The 27,481-nt window shown below is 42.1% G+C and overlaps 1 protein-coding gene and 1 long non-coding RNA gene across 2 annotated transcripts in view; both read right to left on the reverse strand.

Moving 5' to 3' along the window:
* Positions 1 to 683: 683 nt before the first annotated feature.
* LOC143174904 (uncharacterized) overlaps positions 684 to 27,481 on the reverse strand; it is a 98,577-nt gene continuing 71,779 nt past the window's right edge. Inside the window, exons 2-3 of the mRNA XM_076370682.1 lie at positions 9,491 to 9,544; positions 684 to 7,963 (exon numbers count right to left, since the gene is read on the reverse strand). Of these exons, the coding sequence (XP_076226797.1) occupies positions 684 to 7,963; positions 9,491 to 9,544 (7,334 nt within the window). The remainder of the gene's footprint in view (positions 7,964 to 9,490; positions 9,545 to 27,481) is intronic.
* Positions 15,283 to 16,596, reverse strand: LOC143174926 (uncharacterized). Its single transcript, XR_012999433.1, has 3 exons — positions 16,471 to 16,596; positions 15,456 to 15,621; positions 15,283 to 15,382 (listed from the first exon to the last, which is right to left on the reverse strand). It is a non-coding gene; the product is annotated as an uncharacterized LOC143174926 (long non-coding RNA).

Here is a 27,481-nt window from a genome sequence, read left to right on the forward strand (position 1 = left end):
AACGCACTCGAACATTCGCCGTTCTTTTTTTTCGGTTTTTCGTGCACTTAGTAGCGTTTTACCGGGGTATTTGCCTGACCGACATACAGGGAGTACCATGCTTGCTGGGTGTTTTGGCCGTGTGGTCGCGCGTGCGGCGGCGGGTTCGAGGCTCTGTGTTAGTGGGCGCGGGACGACGTTCTAGGAGAAGGGCGTAGAAGGGCTGTCGATGGTGGCAGTTCCAATAGGCAAGAGTACAGAAGACAGGGGGAGCGAGCAGGACGAAGAATTGGAGACATCGAACCTGGCGTGGTTCGCGTTCTACCGAAGCTGCGAGCTTCCCACGGTTCTTTGCTAACGTGCGGAGAATCGTTTTCACATACACACACATATATATATAAAATAAAAAAAAAAGAAGATAGAAGAGGTACAACAATCTCCGAGGATTCACTATATTACACCAGCAGTCCGCGATGAGCATCGTCGTTGCTGAATTTTCCCCGCGACGCGCGAGAACGAACCGTCGTAGAACCGTCTGAGTGACTAACGAGTATGAGAAAGGTCGTCAGCTTCGGTCTAGGTGGGTGTTTAAGTGAGTTATGATGGACTTAATTAAGAACGATGACGGTTAAGGGCGGTGGGGGAGAGAGAGGATAGAAGACAGAAACGATCGGACAGAGGAAGGAGGGATGGTGATAGGGCGGTTAGGTGCGAATGGACGTGGAAAGGTGCCGTCCGACGTCACCCACTACGCTCTCGAGACTCTCTGTCGGCGCGTGCGCGTCCAGCGAATCCTCGCTCCCCGCCAGCGTAGCGATCTCTTCCGGTCCCGCGTGTAGAGACGGCGGGACGGAAGGTCGCACCTCGACGGTATGGTCGGCGTCCCTTCGCCTCCTGGTAGGGCTGACCATCTCGCCGACCTTCACAGTGCTAAGAACAGTGCTGAACTCCCCGGGCCTCCGGCCGGAAACGTACAGAGTGACTACGCTGGACTCTTCTTTGGCCTGGCTAGAATGGTCCTCTTTCTTGTCGTTCGACTTTCCACGACCGTTGCGCGGCCTGGACGACTTGTGATACTCTTGCACATCGTCATCCTCTTCGGAGTATTCGTAGCTGTCTTGTTTGTAATCGGAGTCAGCTGGCTGATGTCTCCTCTCTACTTCACCGGGCAAAGTATTGCTCTGGGTGAAAGGAGGAGCGGCGAACACCGAGTCCAGCAAGGGATTCGAGTTTTTCGACGGCTGCTGGGGTTGTTGCAGCAACAGCAACAGGGAGTTCAGATTGGCAGCTGGCAGAGCTGCGGTGGGCGTCACGACCACCGTATCGGTGATGAACTCAGTCGCGGTGACCACGTCGGTCGAGGTGTCTACCAAGGTCGTCAGGATCTCCTTACCGCGGAACGTGAGTGGAATCACAGTGCTCTGCTGCTTCGTTATCGTGGTGACGTACGAGGTGGTGCGCGTGTTGTATTGCGTGGACGGCGTGCCCTGCGGCTGCAGCAGGGGGTTAGCCTGACCTAACTGACCGAGAAGCAGCTGTGACAGCAATATGTTCGCGAGGGGCGCGTTCCCGGGCAACGAGGGTTGTATCGTCGAAACTACGTTCTCTACAGAGTAGACGGTCGTGGGCACTATCACCGACTGCGAGGCCCTGCGACCGCCTAGAGTGGTCAACGTATGGGATACCCGGGTGGTGGATGTCTCGTGAAGCAAGAATCGGGTGACCTCGGTCTGGCCTTGGGGGTTAGTACCGGTTACCTCGCTAACGATTACTACCAGCGACCTGCCGTCTCCACCTGCTACGGTACTATACTGAGAGGGGCCTAACACCTCGGTACTCGGCTGAGCAGTTATGATGTTACGTTGCTCCGTGATGCCGTTGTTCACCACGGGAATCGTCACCTCGGTTGGGACGTAATGGGTCACTGTGATCGTACCGTCATAATCGGGATAAATCGTCGGCGACTCCCTAATGTCCTCGAGGGAACCCCTGGTCCGCGACGACGTTCTCCTACTACCGTTCCTACCCGACGATCTCGACGTAGCGCGAGATGGCGGCACCCGCCTCGTATTGGTCGTCTCGGACGATTTGCTCGCTCCGTTCCTCAGCCTCGGGGGCCTCACCCTCTCCGAGTTGCTCGTCGTGCGCCCGTTGTTTCTAGACCCTGAAGAGTTAGGCCGTTTATAGTTCGATCGACTCGAACCGGTCCCGTCTTTCTCTCTTAGAGTGAATTGCCTACCGTTACCGGATGTCGGGGATGGTTTTATTCTGGACGCAGCGCTCCTATCGCCGTTCGTCTTCGCTCTAGGCCTGACCTTACTCTGACTCAACTCCGTAGACTCGGCTGATGACTTTTCTGGATTGTTCGCGGATTTTGGCGGCGGCCGAGATGTGGTCAACGATCTTCCACGGTTGTTGTAACGAGCGATCGGTTTGGGCGCGGACTTTGCCGTGTCCTCTTTGTTGGTGGTCGCCTCAGTGGCGTCAGACTTTTCTTCAGCCTTAGCGCCCGGCCGACGGAAACGACTCGAATACGCTCTCAACTGACTCGCTTGACGGCGGACCCTTCTGCCACGAGTAAATGGTCTGATCTGTACAGCCGTTTTTATGGACTTCCCGGAACGTCGGTTGACATTCGTGGTTCTGTCCTCGTGCTCCGATCCCTCGTAGTCGTTGTCGGATATCTCTTCCACGGCTTCATCCTCGAAATTCTCCTCTCCCTCGCCTTCCAAATCCTCATTCGGATCTATCTGCTCCCCGGTAGGTAACTCTTGTTTCTTTCCAAATAGTCCTCTAGGCGGAAATATACCAGGCCCACCTTGTCGTGGTCTGGTAGATATCGGAGCAGCTCTGCCATTTGCCCTGCTGTTCGTCACTTTAGGGACGGATGGCGCGGTAGGTTTATTCAAATTGCCATTCCTACGAGGTGTCGTTGGAGGTTTGGGAGTAGTGCCAGTTCTCCCGGAATTGTTCAAATTAATTGGCCTACGGAATCTGAGTAAAGGATTTGTGGATCTTCTAGATGATTCTGTAGTGGTCTGCAGGGGTATAGTCACAGTCTCGCCGCCATCAAAGTCCTCGGTATATGGAGTCTCCTCGGTGACCAACGTAGTGGTAGTGAACTCGTTAGCATCGTTTTCTTGATCATCGTGTCTGACGGTTGCCTGGCCCCTCAATAGTGTCGAGGAGGGTCTGATGGGTGATCGAAATCTGGTGGATGCTCCAGGATAAGCGGAACTCGATCCACGGGTCGCAGCTCTTGCTGAAGAACCTCTGATCGATGTTGGTCCTCTTCTGTTCCCTTGGAACACTGAGGAAGGAGATATCCTGGGTTGCGCTCTGCCTCTGGTACTTCCTGATACGGCGGGAGTTGTGCTAGAAGGCCCTCCTCTCCTACCGTTGAACCTTCTGGAGCCTGATGGGGACAAGGTTGAAGAGTAAGGTCCAATTGGAGAACTGATTCGACCTCTGGACGAAGCAAATCTGTTAGCCTTGCCCGCTAACGTGGCTGTTATAGTCGGAGTTATGTCTGTCCTGGTAATTGTGGTAGCACCCTGCGCACCCTTGCGCTTGGGATTGAACGTTGGCCTGTTTCTAGAAGCAAACGGTCTGATAGCTGGTGTGAACGACCTCTTCCTGGTCGAGAATGTCAATCGAGACTTCTTCTTCGAACTTTGTCCATCTTTACCATCTTCGTCATCTTCATCGTTCTCTTCGTTTTGCTCAGAGTTGTCATCTTGATCAGGAGATTCCGTGGTAGGATCTTCCGATAGCGAAGACTGAATTACTGCCGGCGAAGGAGAGATCTCTGGTAAATCTGTTGGTTTTGCAGGTGGCTGTGTCGCTGTCGGAGCAATGTTGAGGGTTGGCGTTGCTGACAAGAAACTAGAAGTGCTCTCGATGATCTGTGCGTATCTGCCTTCAATGCTGGTGCCAATTACTTTCGATTGGTAGAACGTCGTTGTACCATTGTTCTCGATTTGACCGTGTATCAGTCTTACCAGTCCAGTTCGGTGACCGTGAGTAGGTGGAATGGTGGCCTTTCTCTCTTCGTCGATCTTCGTACTTGAAGTACTCTCGATCACTTTAGCATAGAGACCGTCGAACAAGGTACCAATCTGTTTTGTGGTGAAGAAGATTGTTGTCACTTCGTCGGCGTCTACTACGCTACCTTTATTGAGAGACAGGACACCAGTTGGTAGAACAGGAGTGGCGACAGTCGTTGATGGCAAAGGTGGTGTTTCAATCGATGTTGAACTTTCAACGACTTGGGCGTACAAACCATCAATGTAAGTACCATGTACGTCGGTCATATAATGTGTTGTTGTACCGTCGTTCACTTGACTGGACCTGGTAGTCGAGATCAAACCGACTTTAGGTTGTTCGGTAACCTTTGACGGCGTAACTGGTTTCTCTTCAGTTGCCAAAGCCTGTTGAAACACTGGTCCATCGATTGCTCTGCCAGTAGCAACTGGTTGCGTAGTAACCACTTCAGGTATAGAGACACTAGTGACAGTTTCCAATCTACTGTTCAATATAGTCTCGTTACCAATATACGAGGTCGTGAAATAAGTGTAAGTTGTATAATACGTAGTAGGTTCAGGAGAAGTGGTAGTAGCTTCAACAATACTAGGCGCCGCAACAGAAGAGGTGACATCTACGGGAATTGTCTTCTCCACCTCCTCTGACTTCGAGTTCTCGATTGGAACAATATCTGATGGTGTCACTTCATTATCAGCCGTAACTTTAGACTCTTCGACTTTGACAGAGGTTTCTTCAATAGGTTCCGAGTTTGGTCTGTAAGTCATAATAATTCCAAGCTCTACGGTAGGTGTAGGGGTAACACCTGGAGTCACCACGTTACTGACAGTCTCTTCTCGACTTGTCGTCACTGTGTCCCCACCTTTGTAGAACGTAGTCCAATAAGTGAAGGTCGTGAAGTACGTCACTGGCAGGGTACTGGTTTCTACAGGTGCCACAGCAGTTGGTCTGATAGTCTCGGTGGCAACGTTGGTGACAGTCTCCAATCGGCTGACCACGTTGGACTCGTCACCTTTGTACATCGTCGTGAAGTATGTGAAGGTCGTGTAACTTGTTTGAAGAAGAAGAGTGGGCGCTGGTTCTACGTCATGATGGTTCGACTCGGACAGCTCTTGATCCTCTGGAACCGCATTTCTCTTGTCCATCAAGTCTAGAACTGTACCTCCACCGGAACTGGATGAGGACACTACATCAGTAATCATGGAGCCAAGTATTTCTCCATCGACAGGAGGATTGGGTGTCACTTGAGCAATCACTTCTATACCACGAAATGGGTTCTCAGTCGTTGGTTGATCCTCTAAAGTAGTTGGAAGTTCCGTGGTTTCTGCTTTAACTTCTTCCACGGCTGGAATCTCTTCAACCTGATGAGCTGCCTCCTGCTGAACTTTCTTTGCCAGTTTAAGCGCTTCTTCCTGAGATTTCTGTCTCTGAATAGCTTCCAAATAAGCCAGGATTCCTGGAGGAACTGCTGGCTTAGGTGGTTCTTCTGTAGGAGTAGTTGCAGCGAAGGTTTCTTGTATAACAGGTAGAACAGCAGTTGGTTGGATCGTCTCAGTGACGACATTAGTGAATACTTCGGTTCTAGTCTCGATTTCTGTTTCATCATCAACAAAGATGGTGGTAAAGTAGGTATACGTCGTGTAGTAGGTCTTAATTTGCTCTCTGACGGCTTCTGTTGGCATTGCTGGTGTTGGACTAGGTTCTAGGTCAGGAACAGTTTGTCTAGTATCTTCGTATTCGTTCGGAGTCGTTCCAGGCTCTGTAGGAATATTCTGATCAGTTGTAGTGTCTTGTTCCTGAAGAGTGGTCAGTGTGTCCTCTGTTGTTTGCTCCAAAGTGGTCGGATACTTCTCAGTTCCTTTTTCGATCTGTTGAGGCATAACCGTTGGCAAAATTGGTTCTGAAACCTTAGTGGGAGCTATGAAGATAGGCTGATCCTTCTCAAACAAATCTGCCACCACAGCCGAGACACCTTTAGGTCCAACTGTCTGAGTAATAACATTCGTTTCAACGACCTCTCTACTGGAGACACTGGACGTGTTCTCTTGGAAGAAAGTTGTCAAATACGTGTAAGTGGTGTATAGAGTCTTGAATATTAGCTCGATCTCCTCATCCTGCTTGGTTGTTTGCTCCTCCTCCATTGTGCTGACCAATGGTGTTGTCTGAGTCATGGTTGATTCAGTTACTGCAGTAGGAAGAATAGGGGTGGCAGTTGAGTTAGGTGTAATTAGCTCTGTCAAATAAGATACTTCCGACGATACCACTTCTCTGGAACGTACTGAGGTGGTAGTTTGGGCGCCATCAGGAATGAAGAAAGTGGTGAAGTACGTGAAGGTCTTGTACACTGTGGACGGCAAGAGTCTAGTAGCTAGAGTCGCCTTTTCTTCCTGATCATCGAATATATTCTTATGTTTTTGCCCAATGTCGTTCTTGGGACTGCCACCTTTGATACTTCTGCCTTGAGGATCTCCAGGGACAATATCATTCGGTATTTCGTCATCCAACGTGGGCCTGACTGATTCAGTTGTTCCTAAAACTCTCCTAGCACTTTCCAAGATGTCCTTTAAAGTAGTTAATACACTGTCAGTGGTGTCTCTGAATGGAGTCGTCAGTTCATTCACTTCTGGCAAACTTTCTTCGCTAGTGGTGATAATTCTAGGCGTGGTGCCTACTGGCATTTCAGAAGTAGTCTCCTGTTCATCTTCGTCGTCGTCCGTGACGGTAGTTCCGTAATCCACAGTAGTGTCCTCGGTGTCATAAGTGGCGGTAGCTTCGTCAGGGAAGAAGTACACGTTTGAAGACGTGTGAATGATCTGGGCATAGTTTGTACCAATATAAGTTCCGTAGATCATGCTCTTGTAGTGAGTGGTTGTACCATCCGTGGATGTCGTGGAGTCCACAACCTTCAGCAGCCCAGTAGGTTTCACAGACTTCGAATCTATGTCAGGCACCAAAAGAAGAGGTTCAGTGGACGTGGTCGCAGATTCAGTTTCAAAGTCTTCAGTGACACTGGGCTGAATATTAGCTCCATTAATAGCATCCAAAAGTGGGTCGCCCGATCCAACTTTCATACTAGGCTGCTCCAAGCTTGGATGTTCCACAGTCTTCTGCTGAGCAGGAACAACGCTTGTGGGTCTGATTTTCAACACAGCAACTCCATCGTCGGGTCTCAAAGTGGCGTCTCCTTTGATCGTAGTAGCAGGTCGTCCGACGGGTGCCGGCGAAGTGCTAGGAGAAAAAACGATAACAGTTTCACCCACGGTGGTAGTGAAGTCAGCAAATCCATGGTAAGTCACTGTAGCCAATGGCTTAATATCAAGCTTCTTTTGCGCGGGAGCTTTAGGCTGAGGTTTAAAGATCTTCGGTAATCGAGGCCTGAACGTCTTCGGCGGATCCTCTTCCAAGTTATCAAAGTTACTGGAGACATACTCGTGTTTAACGGTGAACGTCGGTAGATTATCAGCAGGTCGAACCTTAGCTGGCTTGAACCTCTGAGGGTCGGCATTGAGCTCTCGCCTGCTGAAGATATCATTTTCCCTAGACAGTTCGTCTAACTTCGTCGCTGCCTTTTCGCTGTCCTCTTCGTGATCAGATGTCTGTTTAGAATCCGCGGTGATCGGCGCCTCGATCTCTTTTAGAGCTTTGATGGGCGTATCTTCTAGAGCTACCCTGAACTGCCAGTCATCGCTAGGTGCTCTCGACGGGTAAACTACATAGGGTCTAGGTGTATCTGGACTGGGTTCTTTATCGTAGAAGACTCTACTCGACGTGGACAAGATTCTAGCGTACAGGCGACCATTGTCGAGAGTGGTGCCCAGCACCTGTGTAGCGAATTCCGTGCTAGCGCCATCCTGCACGAACGTTCTCGCGGTTTTGGTGAGCAGGCCGACCGGCGGAACGGACTTGCCGGGTTTGGCCGAGACTAGGAGAACCGTGGTCACCCCTGGGAACGGTCGTCGCGTGTGTACATTACGCGTGGATCGAGTCGGGAGGAGTTCAGGATCGTTCAGAAGCACCGAGAACACGGAATTGCCGCGCGTGAACGCGTCGAGCGTTGAGAATCGTTCAGTTTACAATTTGATAGCACGTTAGAGCGTGCCGATCGTGTCGGTTGATAGTTGGTCAAAGTGTTCGGTAGACGGTGAAGCGAAGTCAGAGCGGTCGTCGTCCGTGTCGTGCATCGGGCGTCATTCGTTCATTCGTCCCAGTCGTGTTCCGTTGCCAATTGGATTAAGGATCAATCGTCGTTCAATTGTTTTTTTTTTGTTTTTGTTTTTACATTGTGATTTTTTTTGTTCGAGTTTGTTCAAGTGTGGTAATTTCATAAGTTTGTTTTTTTTTTTTTTTAGATAATGTAGGTCGTCGGAGAGACGGAGTGGCGGGCGGACGTTGGAGGCAGACGGCATCCAGTTGTTGAGAAGAGTTGAAGGCGAGGAGCAGGCGGGAGCAGTAACAGAAACAGAAAAAAAAGAGACAGACGATCTTAGTAGACGAGTCATCGTTGTTCGTAGCCTAGAGCACCTGCTTCGTGTCCGGCTTCGTCCCCGTTCACCGAGTTTACCGATTTTTCGATCGTCACACGCGTTCACCGGCCGGAATCGGATCCGTTTGCTTTTAAGGTCCGCGGAAGTCATGCGCGAAAAAACCGTTATAGGTATTATGTATATTATATGTATGTATAAAAAGTGCGAGACACCAGGCGTTAGGTATTACGTATATACATCTCGAAGGACTTGAAAACTCGTTTAGTTGGACACGATAAATCATTCGAAATTTCCAATCTTTACCGGTCTAAATGATTCATACATGCGTGAAATTCATTTCGTACAGTGTCGATTCGATGTAGTGAAAGTCTCACGTGTATTCTCACGATTCTTTCGTTCAATTACTTTTTTTTTCTCTCTGATCTACGCTGATCGCTTAACAAGTCCCCCGAGGCTACGTTTCAGCGGTAAAACGTCAGGATTCGAGACCCATGTACCCACGGAGGCGGAATGCAAGATGTACAAAAAAAAAAAAGAAAAAAGACAGACACAGAGATAGAATAGATAGAGCACGCGTGCTCGAGACAACGGTGATTACAGTTTTTCAGAGTTCTCGTTTCGTTCGTTTCGTTCTTTACGGCGGGTTATACGTTATGTACACGGCCGCACCTCGCGTCGATACGCGCGAACGGAGTATTTTTAGAGACAGAACGAGATCGGTTTCGTTTTTTGCTGCGAGAAGAGATAGGCCAGACAGCGGAGACGAAAGAAGAAAGCGAGAGAGAACGGTTTTTGCCGGTAGAGTTGCACTCGGTTTACTTTTTGCAGCGGTGTAGCGAAAATGATGGTACACAACAGAAAGTGTCAACGTCGGGGATAAGATTGGTTAGATGGAATTAGAAATGGTTGTCCGCAAGTGCAACTCCGCTGTGAGATCACAAGTCATGATGCAAGACAAGCACACTCAAATGTTTCGGAAAGCTCACCTTGGAGGTCCCTTTCCTGCCTATGCGCCCTAACATCTGGTAACGAATCCGCATCTATGGAAAAGAAAGAAACATTTCTATTATTTATTTGATAAATAAAAACTTCACTGCTTTCTGGCAATCTCTTTCTATAAAACAGTCCTCTTCGTTTTATGTTTAATCCATAAAAATAAGATTTCGTGGATTTGACTTATTATGGAATTAATATTTAAATCGAATACAAAGTCTCATTTGTATTATATTATTCTCCAATTCGATCACATTAGTTTTAAAGCAAACAATTACTATTTACACGCAATTATTGTGAATTTTACATAAAAAGGTATAATATAAAATATGCATCGCAATGGACATCTCTATTAGCTCACCAGGAACGTTATTTTAACGTGTAATTAGTCATAATATATCTAGAGTAATCTTTTTATACGTCCGAATATATTATCTTTCTATTGTCATACACATTAACTCAAAATCTGTGCAAGACGCTTCCTATTAAACTGTTTCGTTCGCGTAAGAAAGAATCTGCTCTTAAATAGAAATAAATGAAAAAACCGATAGAAGACGAATTCTCTCCAAACTTATCAGAGTTTCGTAATTCAGCACCGGAACATCGAAAGATAGTTTTTACACGCTCTGTTTGCGGCAACATCACGGGAACTTCAGTGTTGTAATAAAAGTATCCAAGTGTAAACGTAAGATGTCTTTCATACACAACTTTCAGCGGAATAACAGTAATCGTCGGTCAGAAGGAACCAATTATCCATGCCAATTGCTCGAAACGGCATTAATCGGATGACAACTCGACCGTTTAATGGACTGTCCACTTGTTTTCTTCCCTAATTATTTACGGAAGATCTGCCATTGTCGATTGTTCCGCTGAAAATGTGCGTCCGAATTGAAAATTCACCGTGTCCCCGGGCGAAAAAAGCATTCTCACCGTTGCAATTACGATTCGTCTGGTCAGCCCGATTTAACGATAACCTAAAACTAACTCCAGCGGGATCAGAAGCTAACGGATATCGATGGAACAGGTGAGACAGGTGGCAGGGTTGAGCTGGGTCACCGGCGACGGCCATTCAAGACGGACGAAATTCCGTGAAACCGATGAACTCGGCAAATCAAACACGACGAATGAACGAAACAAGTCGAAAGAAGCCACTCGATCGGTCGGTCAGTTTCGATGTATGGCGTTCGTTTAATGATACCGGTCACGCAGCTATACCTAGGCACCGAGGGAAAAAATACAGGCATTTTTACAAGGCACATCCGGTCCAGAAACGTCGGGAACGATGTTCGAACCGTTGGACACGTTTCACTCTTAATTTGACTTGTTGCAACGCATTTCTCGCAGACCTGACAATTACTTTGGGTTTCGAATCGCTTTAATTTATACGACAAATTAAATGGTCGCGTAAGAAGTTTAGTTTCGTTTAGGAATCATTTGCAGTGGTCAGTTTCAACGTTTACCTCAATGTTCAATAATGATCTATTTAAGTATGTTAGTATGTATACTGCCCGAATGTTTGGGATTATTTGTTTATTCAGAGGGAACGTTGGATTCTTTGATTGAAATATATGTGGGATGCTTCGAAGTCTTATGTTTTATTCAAGAAGGTACGTACAGCTGCACAAGAATTATACGACTGCAATTAATACAGCCATATCCTTTCTGTCATTAAAATTTTATTACCTAATAAGGAAGTAATTTAACCTGGAAAATTGTCATATTCCGTAAAACCTATTCGAGGTGTATGAATTCGATGAAACAACGAATAATACATACTAATATACATTGCCGTTCATTGAAGTAAAACAAAGACAGCGAAATGCCCTTAATTAACTCGCTAAACCCAAAACTTCCATAGAAACATTAAATTATTTCCTCTATTTTCGTCATACAAGATTCTCATAAACACACCGATTCACTTTTAAACCACTAGCATTTTTCTCTGTCGGTGCGCATACATACAAACATTTTCTCCAAAAGAATTACATCAACACATCCACCGAATCGACTCACAAATAAATGAAAGCCTCGCACCTCCGACACAGAAAACTACATAATAAATCATTAATACCCGCCAACCATAAATTATCTTGCAAAACACCTAAGACCAAGCAAAACAGAAATTATCTATGATTCAACCCAATTCCATTTATATCCGGTGACCATTTATCGCTGCCTCGAGTGAAAACTTTTTATCCCAATTCCGAATCACGAGGAGGATACTGGCCGAGAGGAGTCGCTGAATAATTTATACGGAAACGAATTCGTTGAACGCGGCGGGACATCCGTGTCGAGCGAAATCAAGCACAGTGTGCGTAAACAGTGTACCCGCGGCTCCCCGTTCCTGTGCACGTGGCACGAGCCTCGTTGGCAGGCGAAAGATTCCCGCGAGCAGAAGAAAGGAGTCGGTCAGATAACTGTACGTCGCGGTCTCCGGACGACATCTTCAGCATCGTCGACACCTGGAAGGACCTCTTCGTCTCTCATTCCCATACGTACACTTTGTACAGTGTTCCACGATTGTGGCGTTGTTGAGCCGTTTACGCGTCCTCTCGGTTCGTCGCCGGTTTACTTACTCCATCGCGAGGAATTTCAGACCTTGCAGCAGAGCCCTCTTCTAACGCGATCAAAAAATTATCGAAAGACAACTATGAAAGTGAGATTCTCTATAAGAAACTGATACGTGCAGAGGATCAATTTAACGCTGAGCACATTGGCATTTCGTAACTGGTTATAACTGGTTATAAAATAAAGGTAAACAAGTTAGGAGATGAATCTTTTTGGAAGCGGGAACGAAAGGAACGACGAAAACTGGGAAACTGATTAACCGATATACAGTTAAATGGATAGGGGAAAAGAATGTTGAAGCATATATTAAAATCGGTTATTTGATCGGACGCGGTACGGGTAATACTAGTTGGACTAGGGTCCGAAAGAGGAATTCAATAAGGTTCTACTGTATAAAATTAAAAATGGGTGATATTGTTGAAGGAGTATCAAGTTGATGTCATTTTTCTTATTTGACTGATAAAGTCGTTGCAATCTTCACTCGATGGAGTAATAGTTATTTAGGTGGAACTTTGGAACTGCTTGTTTTAATTGATCTTCAGAAGTTGTTAATGCATTTGGCACTAGAATTTTTCTAGGTAACAATAATTATAACACTTTTTTAATTTATATACATGTTTTTTGCACCAGCAAAGCATTTTAAACTTACTAGACAAACAATCCTTCAACGTAGTGATGTAAACAAAAGTTCGTCAAAAAACGGTTGGAGAACTGTGATAATCCTTAAATAATCATTACACAAACGACTTAGATTAAACTTGAACATTTGAAAGAGGAGGTATCGAATAATATTAAGCAAGAAATTAAAAGAACATCGAACATTGAACTTTCTTTTTATTGGATAAAATTAGAAAACTCAGATCTCAAGTCGATTCTGATTGTATAATTATCAAGCAAAATGTAATGCTTTCTTTTCGTCGGTCGAATTTGGAAGATATTTGATCCCAGGTGAATTCTGATTTTATAATCAGTAGAAAGTATTATGGACGATAATAATTCCAGACGTATCGGTATTCGAGTCATTGGCCATTTAATACTGTCAATTTGACAGCGGCTAGACACGGATCCCGACGGTGGCCGTTTCTCGGTATTCGATCAATCGAGACCGACGTACTCTCCCGGTTCGAGGTCATCCTCTTCCAGGTGCATTGGGTCAGCTGGTCGACTTCGTGTCGCCCTTCTTTCTCCGACAGCCTGGCCTGAGGCCAACGGGTGCCGTTTTACCGTCGCTGCCAAGGGGGCCATACTGTTACTCAATGATCGACAACAATGGCGGCCGACGATCCTGTTTCTTCGCGGGAAACCGCGACTTCGTGCAAAACGCTTGAAAAATTCTACGTTTTATTCCGAAGCTTCTTATAATTTATTGCAAAACAAAGGATAGACTACAATCTGTTAATTAAATTAGAGCAACTTCAGTAATACAGAGAATTCCAAATACTTAGGAAACCACATAAATTTTTCGTTGAATAATAACTATCAGAACGAATTCAGATTTGATAATATAAGTTGACTTGCAATCGTATGTAAATGGCAACGTCTACAAGAATATCGTTGTAATACGATAACCGACACTATTTTACTTTCTCTTCGTGTTTGATGCTTCAGAGATAAGTCCTCAAAATATTCATCAAGATCTGAAATTTTAACGAGATTATGGAAACTTGAAAGTCGGTTTCCTCGAAACTTTTTGACATGGTAACTTTCACTATATCTATATTCACTGTTCCTCAGTCGTCTGAGCGGTTATAGAATAACACATATAAGTTCATCTCTATACGTGCTCCTCTCGCACAAAATACAAAATTATGACACGATACGTACATGAGAAGTACGCGACGTTGGTAGCGGATGTACTACTACCTCCTAATGAATATTAGCTCACTAATGAAGTAATTAACTTATCTATTAACCTAGTGAGTATCTACCACTCCAGGCGAGCCTCGATAACGTTTTCCAATAATTAGCGGGCGCAAAACGTTCCCGAGCAGTTCGATTTACCTTAGACAGCGAGCAAATTCAAAATTAATATTCAGCCGCAACACTCGCGGGAATTTCAAGCAGTTTCTAAGCGTGCGTCGATGAAGGGACTGAAATATGCGGTTGTGTGGTTGCGCACGCGTCGCCTTGATCTCCTTTTTCTCCCGAGCGAAATATGAAAAAGGAAATCCCGCGGGGATCCCGGCGCGTCGGTTTCGCAATAAAAATTCGCCCATTCATATCGGCCGTACCAGACACGCCGATTTCTTTCGCGGGAACGACCGTCGTTTCTCGGTAATCGTTCTCCAGGCCCGTTTATGCAGTCACGCATTCCTCTCGCGCAACGAGATTCCTCCGAGATCGACCGTCGGCCAATAAACGCGGCGCAATGGAAAAGTTACGACGGTCTTAATAGATTCGCTTCGAGCGAAATCCCCCGACGATGGACGCCCGGCACGTCACTCTTTCCCTTCCGCGTTTCGGCGGACAAAAAAAAAGAATCGGCAACAATGAGATGTAAATTCGGGACGGTTTCACTGACTCCTCGTAACACGCGATTCTCAAGAATGCTGTCTCTCGGTTACGCAATAACGTAACTCGAAAGTAACTGAAATTTCCACAGCGAAGCGAAGTAATTCGATCGTGACGTTTACGGAGTTTATGGGTTTATACGAGGGAGCGATATGTTAATTTCCTAATTGACTATGAGATTGCACGAACGCATCTAAGGAAAACGGGTATTACTTTCATTATGAAATTCGATTCGATGTTTATGTTATATGGTAATTGTAATTCTAATCATTTCTTTTACGGTCGATCATCGTTAATTTTAATAATTACTTTGACGGTCGGCTATTGTTGATTTTAATAACTGTAGACGATTTTTAATGAACGAGTGAACTGGTTTCTTTGAGATAATTGGATAATTGAGATATCGAGGAATGTTTCTAAACATTCTAATTCCCTTTTTATCGTTATTCTCCGTTAATATAAATTACACTTGATTGCTGTTTCGCGATATGTTTTTGTATTCTTTCGTATAAGTATTCGTGAATCTTATACGCGAATGATTTAAGTGATGCATTATTTATCATGATTTATCGTTCCGCGTCTACAGTATGTTTACGTTTCAATTGTTTTGTTCCACATAACGCCGTAAAATTCCAGATCCATTCAATTCTTCGAGAAGGATAAGATTCTCCAACAGGTAGCGTGAAACGTGACCGTGCATACTGTGGGTGTCCGCTTCGAGGGCGAGTCGCCGACACGCTGACCCTGAGGAAAACGTGTCGCAAGTTTTAACAATCTTCCCGGCGAGTTAACCTAGTTGGCGATCGCTGCAAAACACAGATTCTCACTTTCCGTCGTGGGCGAAGTTGAAGTCAAAGCCGATTCAATAAAAGTCTGTACCTTATCCGATCGTCAAATCCATTTTCAGCAACTTCAAGTTTATTTTACCGTGTACATTATTTATTTCAGCACGCTTTTTTATTTTATCCTATCACCGTCGTTCGTATGTTCATTCATTCAATTAACGAGTATTTATCATCACGTGCGAAATTCAATATACAGTGAACTGAAAAGTAAATATTAATATATTCATGCGAAATTGTTCTACAAATTTAATCAAAAGAGATATATAAAGTTAAGTATAAAATTCACTAAAGTAGGTAAAAAGTACATAAAAGTGCACAGCGTTAATTCAAGTTGCACGAACGCTCCAGGTAATTCGCATTTTACTGCGATAATCGAGGTACCGTATAACCGTCATTATGATTTCGATGAAGTTTATAATTGGCGTAATTACTGGTTTCACGTATACGATCCTGCTTTATGCTTTTCGGGATAGATTCACGAATCTGTAATAGTTTGACATTTTCAGTTTGTTTCAATCTCGGGACATTAGATCCTCCGATATTTCCTCGAATCATCGTGTTTATCGTGTGCAACGTGAACTGAATTTATGAACCGCTGTAAGAGTACCTTGGCAACGACTAGTAGAGTAATTGCCTTAAGATGGGACTCTTATGTAACAAGTGAAAGAAATTGATTTCTCTTTTTGCTACATGCCAATAGTGTAATATATCAAAACTATAAAATAATAGAAATGATAAAACTATAAAATTATAAACATACCATTTAAATATCCTGTTAATATTCTATTAAAATATATAATAGTATATATAATAAAATACATAATGACATATATTGCGTTAACTATAACAAGAGCTGCATGTTATTGATTATATTGTCAAAGAAGGTAATAATTACATAAATTATCAGATTAAAATGAAACGAAGATGAATAAGGACAATTTTTTGTATACCACGAGATGTAGCTTGACATCTGTGAAAGCGTGATTTTGTATAGTTAATGATTTTCTAAAAAAACAGTATTGGACAATCTTTAATTTCATTACTATTACAGGAAAATCGCGCCTTAATAGCGTTAGCCAGTCGCCGGTGGAATGTAAGCCTTCTTCGAGGCGTCGTCATGTGCTAACAGGTAAGTCTGGGATTGATGATGATTACTCTCACTTGCTCAATGGTTCTCTCGCAACAGTGCGCGGATCCTCGGCGCTGGCCATATTTAACGATCCGAGGGTGGAGTCCTCGATGAAGGGTTGACACATCGAATAGGACCTACATACACGCGTTTTCCACGCGAAGTCGACGCCATGACGCATGGTATAATCGCGTCGCACTGGACAGGGATAATTCAAGCGTTAAGCTTCAGGTTCCTGACGCTCGTGGTGGAAAAGGTCAAGCTGGTCTTGCTTACGTAATGGTAACGTGGACAAATCGAAACTAGATTTTCAACTATCCTTCTACTACCTTGGTGCATCGAGAATTTCGCTGGTCGAAATATAAAATTTGTAAGTTGAAACGAAGAAATTGGCAGTCATTTGTAAGTTAAAATAAATAATACGACGTTAATGCGTGAATTAAGAGTAAATGTTGAAACGTTAATTTGTAAATGGAAATAAATTGTGTAACATTAATGCTTGATGCGAGGTCGATTAAAGTAGTGCATAAAAACAGTAACAATTGTGCTTCATTGTTACAACAACGAAAATAGATGGTGAAAACAATTTTTAAACAACTATTCTGTATGGGCTGATAAAATGTTACTCAGAACTTTAAAGATTTTAAATGGAGGAGGAAAGAAAACCAGATTTTTAGATTTATTTTAATATTTATTGAAAGTTTGAAATATTGGTTACTTTGAGAATGTTGGTAGAATTTTCAACGAATTCTATTCCGCTTTATCGTCGCCAAATGCAACACGAGAGCTGTCTACAATTCTTCCACGCCTCCTGAATCACTGACAATGTAGCACCCATAATTATTCGCCCCAGTTACGTCGCTAATTCCAGCAATTAAACAATTTTCTACATTCTTCTTGGACAATTTTCCAAATCGTCATTTTCTCCGCCACTGTTTGCGATTCTCCCGTATTTTATCGTCCGCTAACAGGTTCCCCGGAACCGCGGCCGTCAAACGAATCGATACCACAGAATTTCGTTCGCACAAATCACCGTGGCGTCTAGAATCAGCGCGTATATATCATTTTCGCGAATGGCAATGAGCCATTACGGATTATTACCGGCGCAACGATTATCACGATTACACCACAGGAAAATTATTATTACGCTTTGAATCGCGAGGAAATTGCCTCACCAGGGGAAACGTCGGTGCACAGTCTCTCGTCCAGGAAATTGTAGATAAATGGCCAATAAATTTCGATATTTGTATCATTCCACAATAACATTCTCAGTAGGTAATTACCGGGGTTGGCAATTTACAATGGTTCCAGGATTATTCAATAGAACGTGAGGAAATTATCGTAGAATATATAAATTGAAATTATTAACAACCTCTCTTTAATACGTTCGCTGGCAGCGTCACGTATTTGTGACGATCAATATTTCATATTCTGCACAAAGAGGATCAAATTACATTTACGTGTGTTTATATCCAATGTTGCAACGCACGGCTCAATGTGCAGGAAGTCGAGCAAGTTTCTTTTTTTGAGTATTATTTGTATTTCGTAAAGACGATATATTTCATGTAATAAAGTATCTAACCGTGGAGGCTGCTATTGAAATGAATGATGGCAGCGAATGGGTTAAAGAAGCGTGCTCGATTAAGTTCTTGCCAAATATAGTCTAAGCAAATCTGTTTACGGTTCAACTAATTAATTTCGATCATCCTTTCGACTTATTTACGTGATAATTATCTTCGTTGATAAATGAAACTCCATTTAAATTCAATGTTCAATGTTCCAGTTATACAGATGGAAAACCATCCAGGTTTCCAGGTTCCTCGTGAACAGAAAGGTGAATTTGAGAAAAATTCGCGAATCTAGCGAATTTCGACGCCGAATTTATTTTATAATGTTCGTGAAACATCGATCTCTTGAAAACCGTAAAGAGAGAATTGATCTTTTGAAACAGTTATACGTTCGTAACTGGTTTGATTTCCGTTCGTATTGCAATTATTCGATTTGAATCGATTAGAGTCGGTTCAAGTAACCGATTAACTATAATGGATCGACCGAACGATCGCTCTTAACACATAGGATAAGTAGGAGGTGTCGCACGAGTTACGGACAACGCTGCGTTTCCATAAATCACCAGATGCTTGTTAGTAATTAATGTTTCGCCTCGCACATTGGCGTATTCCGGAGGAAATTCAGAATCGGTGGTTAAACCACGTTCGAATCGATTCTCCGCGAAACGAACGTTGTCCTGTGTTGATACCACTGTTACCGGTTCCCACGATCGAACACTTTCTCCCTCGAACCTACTGCGCGTATTGGATGCACAAGATTTCACGTTGCTCGCGGTTCAAACATGAAAAACGAATGAATTCTCGGTTGTTCGTGAATTTTTGTTTAACATTTAAATAAATTCATGTTATTTCTGTAAACTGTAATCTTAATATCAGAAAATATAAATAAGGAAAACAGTTAATTCGTAATATTATTGAAATTTACAATATTTATTGTATGCGAGGGTAGTGATATTTAAAAGAATAAAACTAATAATTTTTGTGTAATTGTTTGGAATATTTCTAATTCAAATGTATTTACCGACGTAAGAAAATTTCTCTGGGGTTCTTTAATTGTTGAGACTGTAGAGCTTCTGTTTGTATTTTATAGAACATAATCTTCTTATGATTATGAAACTGTTCTTTATTCGTAGTCTTATAAATTACTGACTACAGTTTTGTTTCCACGAGTATCATTTTTCTATGTTAAAATGACGATGCAACAGTCTTTATAATCAACATTATTTCGTAACATGTTTTTGGTCTTTATGCAATTTAATTTTTGTTACACTTGAGTACCTTTATTGCCGCGATTATTAAATTAGTATTAGAATAAACTTGCACTAACTGTGGCGGAAATTACTTGTTACACAACCTGATGTATATATTCAAATCTTGGGAACCCAAGGAAGAAACCAGTTATAAAAGCAGTCTTGGATAGTCCGAATAAAAAGGAACATGAAAAGTGCATTTACTTTAAACTGAAATAAAATCATTCTCCAAGAATACAAGGATTGCGCTAGTGATTTCAACGCCTGATAAAGAAATCATTCTAATCGTAAGTCTCAAACTAACAAATGAGTTGTTAAATATAAAAGAAAATTATTCTTTCAAAATAATTCTGTTTCTCCAAGTTTTCGCTTCTCCTTTAATCCAATGTTAATTCGACAAGAATAATTAATGCGAACAGAATATTATGTAAAGTGTTAAAAAATTATACGAATACTTATATAAAATGAATATTCCTTCTCCCTGTTCAATTCCACCTGAATTTTCCATTAGAATGCAAACATCCTCTGATTATTATTTAAATACCATTATCATTCAAATATTCCGAACGTCATTACACGCCAAACTGCAACAGATAACAAGAAATTACAGTTGCTGAATGGAAACCGCAATTTCCCGGCAAAAGAAGTCACGAATGCACATAACAGTAACATCGCCGCGGTGATTTCAATGCATGACGAGCAACACTATCACCGCCGGGATCAAGGTGCGAGGAACATAACCTTCAAATTTCCATTTATAATCGCGCCGAATAATCCACGATTTATTTTCCTAGATAGGAGTCTTTAAAACGCACCAGAGGCCGCCCACCATTTATTTTACTCGTTATCTGGAAATATAGAATTAATGTTGCCCGCGTGGCCCGTGAAACGCGTCGCCGGATAAGCGAAGGTTCAATCGCGGCATATTGGTCAGGCGAGCGTGTAGCACGTCGCGATCAATCACAGCCGCGTGATCAAGACGATACGTTATCAAACGCTCGGGTGGAGAAGCTGGAACAAGGACCCATTGAAGCCGCGCTTGCGTGCGAAGTGGAGTGGCGAGCAATACCGTTGAAAGTCGCTCCCCGTGTCCGCAACTGCCTTTTACTTCGCCACCCGAGGGGACTTTTTTTCTTTAATCCCGATAGGACGCTGACTCGGATTCACTCGAGTAATTATCGCGGAGCGTGGTCGCGGTCGACGAGCGGAGATAGTCGGAAATCAAACCGGCAGCACAGTGGTCTAGATCAGTGGTTCTTAACCTTTTGTTCACCACGGACTCCGTTTTACGCTGGAACTACCACGCCCGACAAAATGGCCGGTTTCGGTGCTCTGATTTCGCAATTATTCGTATCTTAACAGTTTATCTACCGCAAGCCTATCAATCGGCTTTTGCATTTCGAATGATTCACAATCAGTAACCTATGAAGCTTTAACGGTCGACAATTTTCTATTAACTCCTTGCGGATAAAACTGTTTTGAACTTCTAATATTTCTTTCATTCTCACGTGGAATTCTTTTAACTGAATTATGCATCGGAGTCTGAAGTACTAAAAGAAACTGCATGTTAGTCTCTTGTTAGTTAAGTTATTCAAATTATACGAATCCTGACGCGTTGCAGAAGTAGATGTTAAATGTTGTGTGATGCACTTTTATAATAATAGGTATAACACAACTTGTTTCTCATTTTTATATGATGATTCTCAATATCGATTGCACGCAAATTTCTCGGTGAGAGTGTAATAGATTGCACAACGTTACAAACCACAAAATTAGCAGTGGAGCAAATTTTACCTGAGGCATAAACAGAGCATGCTATAATCATAAAGCATTCATCAATCAACTACCTTCGCATTTATAAAGTTTTCTTGCTTGTCAGACTGCGTATCCTCGGGCACTGCTTTCAGAACTTTCCGATTGATTGGATGTTGAAAATTAAATCAGAGTTAAAACAATAACAACTAAAATAGAAAGTACAATAGTAACAGCAGTTAAGAGAATAGAATAAAAGCTAGAATAGAAAGGACGAAGTAATCTAGCAACACAAATAAACAAATATGGCGGAGAAGATAATTTTAAATCAATGTTTAAACATTAACATATCTAAATCAAAATAAAAACCCAAAGAACTTCTATTTTAAAGCTCTTGTAATAGATTTTCAAAGACTTTTAATCCCAAGAAAAATTATAAAAATTAACCTTAAATAAAGAATAAGAAACATTTGTATCCCTCGGAACTTTAATGTCACCGGTATTCCTTTTTATACCAGTCCTCTTAACGAAAAATGTAAAAGAACGAAAGGAAAAGGTTCCCATATAAGTAACAGTAATTATAAAAATAATAACTCAAGGTAGTGCACAACAAATTACAGACGATAAATTATTATGTTGACCAGAAATAAATTACGGTTTCGAGAAGACGATTACTCAGAGTCAGTGTACCATAAATACTAACTTCGTTCATTATTACTAGATAAATTTATTTTAAACGAATTTATAGAGCTTTAATTATCATCCGTAAGAACCGCGATTTATTTCCGGGCAACGTAATAAATTGATTTACGCGAACTGGATTTCCACCGCAAAAACTTGAATTACTCGTGAGGAAGTTCGCATGAGGTAAACATTTACATAAAACTTTTTCGCGTTTCCTTTTTCGCTAATAATTCATCATTAACTGCATCCACGCGCAAGTTCACGCAAAAACTCACGAACAGTGGCACGTGCCCGCCACGATACAAACGCGAGCTTCTCATTTCTCAAGCGAGATTTCAGTCGTCGCCGCGTTCGAAGTGACATAACACCACGCTCGTATGATAATTTTGAAAGTAAGTATCTGGGATCGACGGGACGCGGTCACGAGGCGAGAGGGGAGAACGACCCTGGCCAATCCTGCTGTCACGCTTTGACCTTAAAAGCGGCGACAGCGCCTTTCAGATAAATCATGACTGATTAAAAGTCAGAAATTAATTTAACACTACAACTGCCGAGCAGTGAAATTGCCGGCTTCGTAGTTTCTTGTGCGATTTATGGAAATATAATTATGGAGATTTCAATTCTCTTGTATCCTAGTTTGTGTTTATCGAAATCAATATATTCGCCCTTTCAATAATTGTGAAAGAAGAGACCAGAAACAGGTGATTCTTGTTCATTTTGGTAATTCTCTAGTGTTAACCCCTTCAGATCTGATTTTTGTACAAAATTATGTTCACGTATGTTAACAGCAATGGATTGTCATTCAACGCACCATCAGTAACGAGATTTTTCAAATAAAATAATGCTAGTTACTTTTCTGGTGAATAGACTCGAAGCAAATGTTCATACATGGTTGCCTGTCACAGTTTTAATATTTTCTCAAATATTAAGGTAGTAAAACAGTGTACATGTGCGTCAAGTCTGAAGGGGTTGAAATGATTAAAATTACTCTGCAATAAAGAAAAATCTCGGGAACGTTCTAAAAAGCGAAGAGATCTTCTAAGATAATAAGAACCTTCTATTATAGAAGAATAATCACGAGATTATAGCTATATTATAACTGGATAGTATTACTAAAATTAATTGTCTGTTTAATGAAAGGGTCAGTAACTAAAGATTAATGTACAGAAAAAGTAAAATCCTATATTTTATATCACGTTTTCGTGATTTCACCTCATTGTACGTAACCACCGGCCCTCGCAAGTATAATTTACGATTTATTCGCTCGAGAATCAAGCGTTCGCTCGTGGAAACTGCGATTTCTTTGAATTAACCGGTAGGATATTCTAATTGAAAGAGGGCGCAGGAACACAGTTTATACCGCTTCCGTGGAAAATGAGGAACGTCTTCCTGGTACTGTTGCAAATTAGAGAAAGCCAGTGGCAGGAAATTCTCGCGCCTATGCGATTCGATCGGAACCACGCAGTTCTGTGCCGTCTGTTTGTGTTATTCGCCTATTCATTTTTCACCAACCGCACTAAATATATTAATTACTTATTGGTGAATCCAAACTACTCCGTTAACAGACAACTCGATCGCGAGAAAGTTTTCAAATGAACTACTTGTGCAGATAGGGTTATAGATCCAAGAATACACACTACAAATGTTTCCAATAATTTAATCTCTTTAGGATTTCAATCTTTTTAAGATTAAAAAATTGTTATAAAAATAACAACCTACCACGTCCGATAACATCTTCAATATTAATTTTCTTCAATACATGCAATCAGAATTAGCATCCACTCATATTGCACATAGATCTCAATTGCAATTTATAACTCGACACAGCTTGTTCTACTACTTTCAAATCAACTACTCAGAAAGTCCTTTAATTACTCTCAGCGATTTCATTCACTTCAATACGGAGAAGGGTAATTTAACAATTTAATCGAACCGTATATTCGATTGCATGGAATATTATACTTTTAATCATAAATTAATTCGCTTTAGTCCCCTTCATTTTATATACAACGAGTTAACGTATTTAATTTTTATAATTTCCTTTTCATCATTCGTCAAACGTGGTCTGCTCTGTACATATGGCCCACCGTAAAAATTACCATTGTACGATCAATTATATTCTATCAGCAATCCGGTGTACAGGAACTACGAGACTTACACGAGCCATCCCACGCAAAAATGGTGACCGTTACAGGTTAATGCGGTCAGATACTCAATTTCATATTTTATAGTACCTGTTCTCCAATTTTTAACATCTCCGTCAGAGTCGCAACCGGTGTGCCATCGGATGTTCGATATCTAAATGGATATTTTGGTTATCGATCGCATTAAAACGAACCGCGTCGGCGGCGTCAAAGCGTCAACTGATAAACGGACGCTGAGAACCACGGCCGATAAGGACTTGTTCACGGAGCATGACCGGTGCCACGTGATCCGTCGGACGCACGTGACCAACACCATGTCAGGGAGCCAGGCAAACGGACAGACAGACGGATACGCGGCTCTTTCGGCTGTGCAACAACCACTTCTTGCATCTCTCCGGCGAGCGACGGTTTGCGTCATCGCGAACGCCGCTCGACCTGAATGCGCTCGGCCTATTTATTGGGACAACGTGAGAGAAGGCTGAGCGTTTCCTCTTCGAATTAACGCTAAAACTACCGAGCAGTTAAATGGGCTTTTTGAGATTCCTCTATAGAAACTTCAAGAGCGCATCCGTCGGGACTTTAATTGATTTAGAATTCAATTTGCGTATCGTTAAATCAATTTCTGCGATCATTTCTCCGAGAAACATCTGTCATCTTTTTAATAATTGCGAAATGAAGAAATCAGGAATTGGTCGTCCTGAGCCGTCTGGTAGTTTTAGCGTCAACGTTGATTCAATATTAGCGAGGTGAAACCGGAACGATGAGTTCGCGAAGAAAGATTTACGATAGACGCATGAGTGTGTAAATGATGAAATATGTGAAATATAATAGCTAACACTAAACCAACTACACCTGCAAAAATGACGGTTTTTCCTCTTGTTTCGCAATTATTGAATATATTGAAAGCGTTAAGTATCTGAAACGATTTAAAAAGTAGTTTCACTTCCATGCTGTTGTTAACAACATACAAAGGAATTGTAAAGGATCTATTGTTAGAATTTTTATAAGGATTACATATTGATAGTGTTAAACGCTCTGTTGTTCTAGTGTTAATACGCGAAAGGTTCTTATAACGATTGTCAGGCGAAACCATCTACCTTATTTCTATCTTTCTAATTATATTCTTAAAAGTTTCAATTTCTATAAAGACCGAGAGACGTATGTATCTTTCCGCTGATATATTTCATTGAAAATAATAATCAATTAAAAGTTTATGATACTTTAAGTTTTATAATCAAATGTATCGATCTCATTTAGATAGTGTTGAGAAGCGTTCATGGAATATTTCGGAGCTCCCGTGCCTCATTACATTTTCTAATATCACACACTGTCTATTAGCCTGCGTATTAATTCACTTTCCAGCTGGTAGTACAAGAAGACTAAACCAAGATATTCCAAGTCTGTAGAACACCGCTTAACCCTTTCAGTTTCATTATCCGAGCAACAAATCTTCATCGTAATAGACCTATTTACAGAACAAAAATTCAAATGGAAGCTGCTTGCAAACAATGTTAGTCGCTTTTAGCATATGTTCATAAACTCTAGCTCACTCATCGCGAACGAACGTTTATGTTCACGAGTCAATAAAGGTAGAATCTTCACCGTGGTTACGCGCGTTTGCCCGCCTGGTAATCCTCCGATCCGAGACAAAAGTGGAACGAGCCGCATTTCCTGCATTCAGGTGCCACGTTTATCCACCTGTGTTAATAAAGATAATCAGACGCATAAATATTCACGACCTATAATGTGCCAGGCGAACACGGAAACGTTACTTTCCCCGTGTATGAAAGTGTTATACTCTATGAAAATCGGTTGCGCCTGACAATGGCGCCGACAGCGAACGTAAATCAAACGGCGTTGATTTAACCCCTTACCCCACAATATCGTGTCAGACGCACGACGAAAGATTCGAATAAAATTTCACAAATACAGCATGTCCGAGAATAAACGGGAAACATTTTGGGGCTGGTTTCAGCATATCGAAACAAATATTTTATAAATATTGTATAAATGTCACTGAATACTTTCGAGTCTAAATTAAATATTATTTCTCTATTACCAATCGTAGTGCTTTAGAATAAACATGGATATAGAATGAGGATAGAATTTCTTTCTTCTCCTAATGGATTATAAACAAAGAAATAATTCTGCAGAAGGTAGTTGTAAAAGAAATAGCGCAAGAACACATTGATTGTCACGGTCACTGATGAACGAAGCTTTCAAATCGCCTGAAAACAATTATAATTTCTAAGATAACTAACGTCGAATGAAAATGTTCGATAGCGTACATAATTAGATAATAGTGTACCGTACGAACTCCGACGACAAGTAATTAATAATTGTTCTCTTTTTATCTTCAACACTGAAACTACCACACCCGTCAATACGAGTTTCAGTTCCCAGGTTAATTATCGATGTCTCAAAAGCGTTAAATATCCCCAATGATTTTAGAAGTGAATAGCTTCACTTGGATACTGTGATAAATAGAAATACTACTGTTACAATTTTTATAAGGATTGACTAGTGTTAATAAAAGGATAACTGACGCATAAAATGCTAGAGTTCCTCGTGGCAGTCCCTCGCGTTGCTACATTCGCGGTAGACATTATTTTCGTGAAAGTGTTCGGGAACTGTTGAAGCTTTATTAGCGAGCGCAGACAATGAATTGTAAATACCGTGCAAGCACGGATTAATACACCGTGAAACTGACTCGTAAACGCGTTTCCAACAGCCACCGAGTTCGAGTCGAGACCAATCGGGAAACGGGTTCGACGTTTCGTTTGGAAGTTATGGGGGCTTGGCAGGAGTGTGTCGAGAAAGGAGTCGAATCTAAGTCAATGGAAAATCCGACCGTGACGTCCACGATAAATCGGCGATTGTCGAATGACACGAATGTGAAAGTATTTTCCTCTCCGCGTGCCAAGTGAGATCTATACACTTTCATCGCGGACGCGCGAACCTCGCCTTCGGTTGATGGCGATAGGTCCGGACGCGACGGTGGCCTGAATCGAATAACGACTAATTAACGACTAACGGCGAGTTGTTATTTCGCTTGCGACCGATAGAAGACTGTTCCTATAAATATGCATATTACAGTAGATTTACAGCTGCCCCTTTTCCGTGCGCCACTTTTTCTGGTAATTATCATTTAGAATTATAAAGCAATTTTCCTTCTTTACGGTGGAGTAAGTCAGAGTTTGCTTTATTGTGAGACTATGGGAAACCTTGGGAAAATGATGCATGAATATTGAGAAATCTTAAACGTAACTTGCAGAACCGTTTAAACCGGATGACACGTTTCTTAGTATTTAAATTGATGAAAGTTCAGTTGCATCGAAACAGGTAATGAACTCTGAAAAAAATTGTCCTCTGATAATTAGAAAAAGACCTTCATTTTTAATGTCTATACGTGTTGCTCTTACTGAAATATTCATTTCACTAACATATTTGAATGTTACACTTAATAACAACATATATACTGTTTCAGCGAACGAACACTAACAGTAACACACGGTTGCAGATAGCACAGATGA

The sequence above is a fragment of the Nomia melanderi genome, chromosome 9, assembly GCF_051020985.1.
Source record: "Nomia melanderi isolate GNS246 chromosome 9, iyNomMela1, whole genome shotgun sequence".
Classification (NCBI taxonomy): domain Eukaryota; kingdom Metazoa; phylum Arthropoda; class Insecta; order Hymenoptera; family Halictidae; genus Nomia; species Nomia melanderi.